This window comes from Hetaerina americana, unplaced genomic scaffold, assembly GCF_022747635.1.
Source record: "Hetaerina americana unplaced genomic scaffold, ioHetAmer1.1.p SCAF_8, whole genome shotgun sequence".
Lineage (NCBI taxonomy): Eukaryota > Metazoa > Arthropoda > Insecta > Odonata > Calopterygidae > Hetaerina > Hetaerina americana.
In genome coordinates this window covers 883915-894527 of record NW_027287427.1, presented here as the reverse complement: position 1 = coordinate 894527, position 10613 = coordinate 883915, and the positions used below count along the sequence as shown (strand labels likewise).

At 38.0% G+C, this 10613-nt stretch overlaps 1 protein-coding gene across 1 annotated transcript; it reads right to left on the bottom strand.

Moving 5' to 3' along the window:
- Positions 1-2544: 2544 nt before the first annotated feature.
- Spase22-23 (Signal peptidase complex subunit Spase22-23) lies at positions 2545-9465 on the bottom strand. The gene is made up of 5 exons (XM_071596401.1): positions 9147-9465; positions 8936-9009; positions 8455-8543; positions 8243-8346; positions 2545-3061 (listed from the first exon to the last, which is right to left on the bottom strand). Exons 1-5 carry the CDS (start codon positions 9287-9289, stop codon positions 2932-2934), a joined length of 540 nt encoding a protein of 179 aa, XP_071452502.1. The 5' UTR covers positions 9290-9465; the 3' UTR covers positions 2545-2931.
- Between the last annotated feature and the right edge of the window lie 1148 nt (positions 9466-10613).

Below are 10613 nucleotides of genomic sequence, written 5' to 3'. Positions count from 1 at the left end.
GCAAGAGTAGTAATTTGCCTTGGATTATACCCAATAGATGGCATTTTCCCAGCAATGCTATTGTGGCTAAGGTGCTAAGAAGTCATGAGCAGCTTTGGTACAATCAGCTGCAAAGGGGAAGGGAATTGGAAAATGCCTTTAACTCTGTGGCACGTGAAATGACTATATGTGCAATAACTCCAGCACCCAGGTACCACCATGTGCTTAAAAAGCCAATAGATCTGATGGAGAAGTTTAAAATTTTCCAGGACTTGGAGATATCTCCAAACAAAGGGATATGTTTGGTTACTCTCACCCAATTATTTAATTCATATTGTGTGGTTATTGTGGTGCCTCATAGAAGTCTTCAAATTCATGATTATGCAGAGGGATATTTTCACAGGTTTAATTAGGGTAATACTTCCCCCCCCCACTATCTCCTACTGATAATTCCTTCCCTATGTCCTTAAGCCTTTAACCCCCTGCTATACAACAACCCACTCCCGATACTCCAGCCCCTCGTCCCCCACTTTGCGGTTTTTCCTGTCATTAACCCCCCATTTTTCGCTCTTTATAACCTCTCTGCCTCCCCCCCCCTCCTCGACTCTCCCTCCCCAACCACATCTGCTGTCCATATAAATAAGTTCTCCTTACTATTTAGTTTGTCTTGTACCTGATGATGACTCTGAGTTGAAACGCGTCGTACGTTAAATAAACTGTGGAAAAGTGCAAATTGTCCTTATTTCATTTCATTAATACTTCCTACTTTAAAAATGGAAGATATCCTTGGACTAATAGCAAAAATAGATCCCAAATTATTCACCTAGACCAATGATTCATTTATGAATAATGCAGGTCCATTGGATCTTTTTAGGTATAATGTTATTGTTTTTATAATTTAGATTGAGATGGGAGATGTAATTGATTTGGTAAAGGTGAGGACATTTTGGAAACTGAATAACAGTAGAGTGATGGATAAGGAGTTGAAACTGAACTATCTCATGTATGAAGATAGATATAGAAGGAATGCTTTGGTCAAATCTGCTGAAAGTGATAATTTAGGAGTCCTCCAGTTCATCTGGGAGGCTGCTGGTGACCTCAAAGATCTAGATTATAGAAAAAAATGGCTGGTAGACAATTGCAGCAAATATCATTAGATCATTTGGTGTTTTCAATGGATTGATACCCCTAGAACATTTCCTGAAAGGGGAAAATTTAAAAACATTGCTTATTCCCAGACAGGATTTGTAGATTTACGAGTACCCATATGACGAAGCGCCTTGATATGAATGCAGACCTGTGGAATATGGTTAATTGGACATTGGAAGGTGTCAAATCCCAAGACATACATAAGCTCACAGAGCCTCTTAAGGCAGAGGGTACCTTAAAAGACGATTACTGGATATGGAATACTGTGCATAGGTTTAAATACAATATCGCAGGTTTCAAATAGCAGATCCCACTATATATGGACCAATTGGGTTTAGGTGGCCCCTAGCATTGCCTGGATTATCAAGTGAAACTTATTATATGTAAGATTATAAAGAAGTACCAAATATACTGCACAATAAAAATTTTTATAAAAGTTCTTTGATGACAGGATATAAGCTCAGGGTTTTGGTGATTTTCCTTCTGATGGAGGAATTGAAACTGGTAGTATTAAATTTTATTTTGTTGAAAATGGCAACTTAATTCTCTTACTTTTCATTTTAGAATTGTTGTGTTCATTTAATCTCATTTGCAGTGTTCGGTCTTGCAATGGATTGCGGGTGAGATAGGCAATGCGTTTGGCTGTGATACACGATTGCATCTATTTTTAACTTTTAATCTTCTACATTAGTCATTTCCTTGGAATCTCAAACGCTTCACGGGTTCGTTTCATCCAACACAGCAGCCGTCCACAAGTCAAGAGATTTTTTCTTGGGAACATTACAAAAGGCAGCTGCTTTTTAGTTTTCCATCCACAACTGATCAGACCAATATCCACATGAGTCTCACCAAAATACATAAGCAGAGCAATCAAATGAGTCGTAAGCATATTCCATGGAAGTATTTACGAGGCGGGGTGACAAGGACGACACACTCCCCATTGAATAAATTCCACATGGAATGAGAGACAGAAACTAATAATGTAGTTCCTTCTGCATGAATCCATCAAGCCTTTGCACTAGAATAACAATACATTGCAATGCTTGGAAGAATCCATGTATGGAGACAGAAGCGAACTTTGACTGGCAATTTAACTACTGACTTAGTGCTGAAAATGTTGCCTTTAGACCACATGTATTTCAGTCTCCTGAGGGTTGTGTATACATCCCCATGATGTGAAAAACAAGATGCAACAAAGTACTGCAGGCAAAAGCCCCACACTTGTATTTCGTTGCGGCACAATGCGCGGAACATGCAGAAATCAGAGGCAACCTCATGAGAGATACAAGCCGGCCTTCAGCAAGGCAACAGTCCCCAGTCACGGACGCTATGATGTCAACTGACAACACGACTGCCTTGCAGAGGTGTGCCCACAGCAACCTAAGGGAGAGAGCAAACAAACTCAAACAAAAAATGCAAATTTTCAGAAAGTTTTACTGTTCATAACCTCTTGTTGTCAATTATGCATTACAATTCTTAAAAGTGATCAAAAGTTTGATTTGTGTGTAGCAGCTCCAACACAATCGACCCGGCTCACCCCAATAAGTTCATCCATTGCAAGAGTGAACAGATTGGGACGAGGGTAAAGGTCCCGCGGCAATTCTTCTCATCAGCTTCGACACCTGGCCAGAGACACCATTGCACGACCACATTATGCCATGGCGTAAGAATGTTGCTTGCGTCTTGGCCGGAGGGGGGGGGGGGGGGCAACCAACTTGCTACAATAGACAAACTCTAGGTGCATAAACATTCGAAGAGCACACTTCCACCCCATCAAGTGGACATCATACCACGCCATCGTCATCAGACGCGTGACGTTGTATACTCTGATGGGAAGGGGAAGGAGTGTTGTCCATGGGCAAAGATGTTGGGTAAGAGCCCAGCATTCGGGATCATGTTCCACGAGAGTGTCAAAGTGATATTCTGGTGGCCTCTGCAATAAAGGGAGACAGGGTGATTAAAACAAAGCAGCCACAAGGGATCCACGGGCCTCGATGAGATAGTCTTACTGGCAGATGGGCTTATTCATGCACAAGTTTTATAGTCATCACATAAGACAATCCTTATAGAGGCAGCCTGGATAGGAATTATCTTATTTGCCTTGAAATGAACTTCACCACATTTGTACTCAAGACAATCATTGAAATGTCAATTAACCATGTCATTGATTGGTCTGGGCATATAATGTCTCTTTTGAAGAATAAATATCATCACCAAAGTCTCACCATTTTACCACTGTAGATAAGATTTTTCAGGACATTGTATAAAAGTCAGTATCAGCACACCTGGTAGTCATCGTTGCTTACATGACAAAAATTATTCAAAACATACGGTGACATTACGCTGCATATTAATGCAATACTAATGCCATTTGAGTTCTACGATAAGTAACGCTTCCAAACTTATGAAATTACTGAAGCTGATTAATGCTAAGAGATGAAATTTATCAATCAATGACATTCAATTCTTGTTATCATTGTCTTCGCTACAGCAAGGTACCGACAATAAATTTCATTGCTTGCTTAATTTTAGAAAGAATGAACTTTTCATGAGGTAAGTATAACTGTATTCATTACTATTGCAATCCGGATTTTTTATCAGAATCCGGCTCATTGATAAATTGTATTTTAAAAAACTTAATCAACTGGCAGTCAGAGACATTTCTAAAAGCCAACTGCCACAAGACCGCAGCCTAATGGTGAAGAATCCTATATCTGGCTGGATTACATTACTACGAGAATTTTCAAAAAATTGCCGAAAGATAAGTTTAAAATAGCCTATTATAATAAATCGAACCTTGGGAACCTACTCTCCCACACAAAAGACAAAATTCCAAAAAGTGAAAAAAGTGCAGTGTAGGAGTTATGATGTGAGTGTGACCCAGTGTACGTATTTTGGACAAACCAGCCGAATATTTCAAGAACGGGTGAAGGAGCACCAAGCCTGCATGAAGAACAAAAAGTCAATGCCACATTTAGCAAAAACATTTAGTGTAATATAACCACAGTAGTGACTTTAAATTCAAAATTTTACATGTAGAAAACAAAGGAATTAGAATGGATGCTTTAGAGGAGCTTGAAATTTTAAACAGTGTACGCTCCAATAGAGAATATTGCTAATGACCTATTGTACACCTCCCACTCCCCCCATAAACTACATTCTAAAATAAGTATTGATAAACTACAACCACTAAAATTGCAAGTATCTATCATACCATACCTAAGGAGAGTAAATAATTTAGGCTTAACCATAAATGAAACATTATCTTGGACTGATCATGCAATTGCTATCTGCAGAAAAATTAACTCATCCCTGCATTCACTGAAAAGGTTAAAGCACATTGCTCCCCCCTCCTTAAAGATTCTTTTTGTGTCCCCCATTCTCATACCCCACTTTGATTACTGTGATGTAGTACACCAAGACCTTTCAGACGAACTGAAAACCAAACTCCAGAGGACCCATAATTCCTGTGCGCGGTTCATATGTGATCTTAGGAAATACAATCATAGTTCCGACTCATTCAATAGAATATCCTAGTTAAAGCTAGAAGGCCGCAGGCATTTACATATTCTTTCACTTTTCTACGGAATACTTTCAAACCACACACGTAAATATCTATACAAAAATTTCCTCTTCATCAGCTCAATCCACAACAGAAATACTAGGGGTAATAATAAACTTCTTGTCCCACATCATCGCATGGAAATCCATCACAAATCTTTTCATGTTACAGCATGCCGTCTGGGGAACTCTCTCCCAGATGACATTAAAAACTCTTCATCAACAACAACATTTAGAAGAGCACTCCACAAGCTCATTTTCCTCAGGTACTTAACCAGTATACCCTCCCTCATTCCACTCAGCTGCTATACAGATCACTGGGTCTACTTTTTTTACCCTGCTTTTTTGTTTTGTCATCTCAAGCGGTAGGAGTTTGCATCATTATTTTTAGAAATATCACGCTTCTCATTACTCCGCATGTGTTGTCAATGTATTTAATTTCTCCATTTCAATTTCAATAACTTAATAATATGTATACTATGTAAAAAATGATTGTTACAATGTACATGTATCTCTCCTCTAATTAATAGGGTTTTCGCAGGTTTTTCACACCCCCCTTCTCTTCGTGGGTGTTTTTCCAGCGTGGGTTTTTACTAGTTGAGCAATGCCATGCTCTCCCTAGCTTTTCCCACCAACCTCATTCTTTGTTTAGACTTTCCTCATTTTATTGTTCTCTATCTTCACTGTCATTTTAATTTGAGTATGTGTAGGTGTATTCTTAATTTATATATGTGTATGTATGTATGATGTAAGGGTGTATATGTGCGTAATTATGTATGTGTATGCAGGCATGTATGTATGTTCATGTGTGTATGTATGTGTGTGTGGGTATGTATGTATATGTGTGTATGTGTCTGTGTGTGTATATACATATATATATATATATATACTTTTTTCTTTTCGATGTGCAAATCTGTGCTAAATGAATTGATGTCTGTCTATATGTATTTATGTGTACATATGAATGTAACTATAAGTTTAATGCCTCATATAATATGTATACGACGATGGGTTAAATGGAAGAAGGGACCATTTGGTCTCAATTTCGCCCATATAAAGACCTCTATCTATCTATACACCTACCACTTCCCGAAACCTGTGCTAATGAGGGTAAGAACCCCTTTACTTCCCCCACACCCTCCCTTGACCTCAGGGATATGTAAAAGGTTTTTGTATTTATGACTATAAACCGTTAAAACCCACCCACTTTCCTCTGCCAATGGGAGGAATGCTCCTCATAAAGTGCCTCATGTCTCTACCCTTCACTCCAACTATCATTGCTCACTTCCCTATTCTCCCCACCCACCCTCTCACCTCCCCCCCCTACCTGAGTGTAATATACACATATAGATGGGTGTCCGTCAGAGTTGTCACCTGAAGATGACGTTGAACGTCGAAACCCGGGTCGTCTCATATTTAATTTTTCAGTGGAATCACAAAGTTACTATTTTTCATTTCAACCAAAAATGAAAGCAGAGATACCATAATACCAGGCAACAAAATGGAAGACAAAGAAGCTTCAGCCAAGGACTAGTGCAAGTACACACCGACTGGAAAACACATTTCTGCAAAGGAAGGGATGATTGGGTGAAAGGAAGGGATGATGATGGGATGATTGGGTGAGCATTTCATTTTCATTTGAATGCGGAAGAGGGATAGGAGGAGCACAAGAACCTAAGAACTACCTGGGGAAACATCTTTGAAAATTCTTCACTTCCTGAGAATAAAATGATATGCGACTGTGATAGCTGACCATTGGCCCCAACGGCCAGACACTTCCTGCTACATCCTCTCGTGGCAACTTGATACAATGAACTCAAATACAGGGTTGCCATAGTTTTTATAATTTTAATGTTAGGTACAAGGAAGTATAAAGAGTTAAATAATAAATTGAGATGGGAAACAAATGAAGCAAAAGAAGCATAGCGGAAGATGCAGTGCGAGGATATGGAAAAGTCTGCAGAGGAAGAGTGAATTTGGTGCGCTATACAGCAAGGTTCAATTACTCATGGGAAGTACGTGGGCAAGATCTGCGTTAACAGTTAGAGATAAGACAGGTAAGATAATAATTGAAACAGAAAAGAAAATTCAAGAGAGATGGATGGAATATATATGGAAGAACTGTAAGTTAAAGACCTTTAGCCATTAAGGTTAGACATAGAAAAAGAATTTCGAATAGATGAAGATAGCTTAGGTTCAGCCATGCTCAACGATGAGATAGAAAGGGCATTAAGGGAGATGAAATCAAATAAGGCCATGGGGCTGACAATATTCCTGTGGAACTTCTATAAGGTTTAGGAAAATGTGGGAGACAGAGGGACCTAATAGACTGATTCGTATAGGGAGGAATCTGGCCGGAAGACTTTGTGAGATCAGTTTTAGCTCCAATTCCAAATAAGGTTAAGGCTAGGTCATCTGTGGACTAAGGAACAATAAATTTTATTTCCCACACAGCTAAAGTGTTCTTACGATCACCAAAAAAAAGGATAGAGAGCAAGGATAATGATTACTTATGGGATTATCAGTTTGAGCTTAGGAAGGGGAAAGGCAGGCGTGATGGCATTGCAGTAAAGAGATCACTAATTGAGAGGAATATAGAATACAATCACGATGGATTTGTCTGTTTAGTAGATTTTGAAAAGGTGTTTGATAGAGTAAATTGGGACGAACTAATGAGTATATTGCAGAAAATAGGAATAGATTAGAGGGACCCGGCTAATCCGCAACCTGAGCATGTCTTAAACTGCTTATGTGCGAGTGGGGAACAGAGAGTCACAATGGGCAGTGTTAGCAAGAGGAGTAAGGCAGGGTTGTCCATTATCACCGGTGCTGTTCAACATAAATAAGGAGGAAATGATTAAAGAGGTATGGGAAGAACTGGAGGTAGGAATGAAGTGAGTCAATGTGTAACAAGTATTGACGAGTGAATTGATAATTCAGTGCGATAGACACGGGATGAGAGTCAATATATGATTCCTTGGGGGATAATCAGTTTGGGTTTAGGAAGGGGAGAGGCACGTGTGATGCCATTGCAGTAATGGGATCACTAATTGAGAGGAATATAGAATACAATCAGGATGTATTTGCCTGTTTAATAGAGATTCCCTGCATTACGTGGACCATACTGACTTGGTTAAACAGAATGCAAATGTTTTCATTTGCTCTGAAATTTAGTTAAATCATGACAAGTGTAATGGTTAGAATGAAAATGGTGTGTATATTATTAAGTACACCTTTTCAGCAAGACCGATATTACTACGATATCAGTGTGGGATATTAGTTCCCACTTTATCTCTTGTGCTTTCAAATGTATTTAATAGCCCCATGACACAGCTCACTGACACGATGCTGTTGCTTATTACCAGGAATTTGGTTATAAGATGACATTTGACCCGTGCATTATCGAGTTCAAAAAGGGAAGATTGTAAAACACTTGTAACCAATACATGAATACAGTAGTATACATAACTAGAATTTCAACTTACACTTTAATGGTAAACTTTTCGCTATTTTGCACATTAGCGAAAATGGTTACAAATAAAAAAGGACCTACCTTAGGCCGTTTCCATCATCCCAAAAATAATACTTCGTGTTGATATTCTTGAAATCGAGAACAGCATTCTCACCCCTCTGTATAATCTTGTCCCAAAGAACAACCTCCATCATAGAAAATAAAATCCGTTTAGCCATGACCACGAAGCGGTAAAATTAATACCACAACGAAGGTGGTACAGTGACATACATCATCAAACCACAATTAATTACCTGATTTAATTTATTGTTAGAGGTTGTGTACTCGGCGGTTAAATACAAAAACAACTGCTTCACATTCCAGTTAAAGAGATGGGACAGATGTGAGATTGTTAAGGAACTATGATTTAATTCGAGGAGGATTAGCTTAGGTTTTAATCAAACCGCTAATGTTCGAATCCTTTAAATTATTCCGCAGGAAAAAAGATTCCTTGGTTCTTCCAATGAATACTTTTTTCTGCTGACATAAACTTACATCATAATGTAAAGCTAGTGGAATATCAATAAAAATATTCAGGTTATATACGAAATATATCCGTAGTATCACATAGAATCTTCAGTACTTATCAATGATGTAAACATGTAGCCATAAAAAGAAATAAATCCAATCATAAATTTTATCAGTGGTAAGTCTTAACGAATAAAATATTCGCAAGCCAAATGAAAATTTCTCCCTTGCAACACTGGAATTGCCATAAGTAATAAAAAAGGATATCTGTTCTTAAATCAAATGTTAAGTAGCCCAAGTCGTTTTTCTCTCTAGATGCACTGTAATCTGGAACGTTTTTCCTGGAATAAATATTTCCTTGTGAAAAACATATGCGTAGCATTACATTTCCACCAGTTTTGTAGTCGTCATTGAATGGGAAGCACTACGTCCTAGGTTTCGATTATAATGTATTACTACGTCATAATCAATTACTTACACAAGTACTTTAACTGTATCCATAGTCGTTTTTGTCCGATAATCAATAAATACAGTGGATATAAAGCAACAAAACGTTAAACTTGCAAGAACAGTCAACGTGTACGCAAGTATTGCGTTTCCTCTGGTGAGAATGGAATGCATATTGAATTAAAGTGCTGGTTCAACTAGGCGTATAATATCACTATCCAAGGTCACTTTTACTCATAAAGTAAAAGATCAATAGCATATATGAGTAGCTTAAGGTCAACAGCGGCCACGAAGAAGTACCATCATTTCACCGGACTTCACGTATTTATAACATTCAACTGTTATAACGACGCGGTGTTGCCCGATCATGTCCGGTGATCCCCACGTACCGTAATGTCAAGTGCAAGAGGATCCAGGAAATGCCATTTGTTAAGAGCATTTGTCTTCTTAAGACGTTACCTTAGCCGTGTGCCTATGGATCCACGGCATACCTCTCTCTGTTATTTTATTCTGGCCTCGAGTAAGATCTGAAAATTAAATTTTATGGGGAAACTGCTGAAATAGTTGTTTAGATTCAGTAAAGTCTACCGAGACGAATGTTTGTTACTATAATGATTCATGTTTTTGCACTGTTGCCTTTCTGTTTTGATATTGGTTAATTTTTGTTGTTTTATTTTTTTTAAGTTTAGTGTACTTTTCGGCAGGTACGTAAAGGAAACAAAATTGCATTTTGGTCTCTTCAAATTAATGCACCATTTTAGGATGCATTCAAAATAAGGGTAATGAAAAGTTATTCCTTAATCCTAACCAAACAATGATAAGATCTGGTGCATTTTATCCGAAATTTTCACTTTTCAAACTTACTGCTTATCTCGCGTGGAGAAATGAGTGGACAATGGGAAAAAGGTGCATATTAACAATTTCACACCTTCCACCACAACGCCAAGCTATCACTAGGGTTAACTTAAAAGGCAGATGACCACGCATTACTTAGTCTCTAGACACAACTATTGATTATAATTATAGGTATTCTACCAGTTACAGCTGGACTGTATCCAGAATTTCAAGAATAGGCTAAAAACCTACCTTGTTGCTTGCTAACCCACTTTACTCATTTGATAAATTCTTCATCACGTTTAACAATTTATGAGAATATATTTAGTAATATGTATATTGACATTTAATATTGCTATGCCATTTATAAAAATGAATAAGTATCATGATTCTATACTGTTGACTGGAATGTTGTTTGAGCACACAAATTATAAAAATATGATTAGTTCAATGTAAGCTTTAGTTTACACACTAAATGCTAACAAGATAGTTTATACGAAGATTAGTTTTGATAGAGGATGCAGTTTAATCAAACTGTTTTAAGTAGAAATGCATCCTTTTGCGCGGGAAGACACGATCAAAAATTATGTATGAACACAAAAATTTTAATTTGTGCCAGAAGCAGGCAGGTGGGGAACCATGCGCAACGTCAGGATGAGTATTT

What these genes read in the sequence shown, in the direction of transcription:
- Spase22-23 (XM_071596401.1), bottom strand. Translation starts at nt 9,289, where the DNA reads ATGCATTCCATTCTCACCAGAGGAAACGCAATACTTGCGTACACGTTG. An exon ending in GATACAGTTAAAGTACTTGT is followed by an intron (nt 9,010 to 9,146) that starts GTAAGTAATTGA and finishes TATTTATTCCAG; the next exon opens with GAAAAACGTTCCAGATTACA. An exon ending in AACATTTGATTTAAGAACAG is followed by an intron (nt 8,544 to 8,935) that starts ATATCCTTTTTT and finishes TAACAATCTCAC; the next exon opens with ATCTGTCCCATCTCTTTAAC.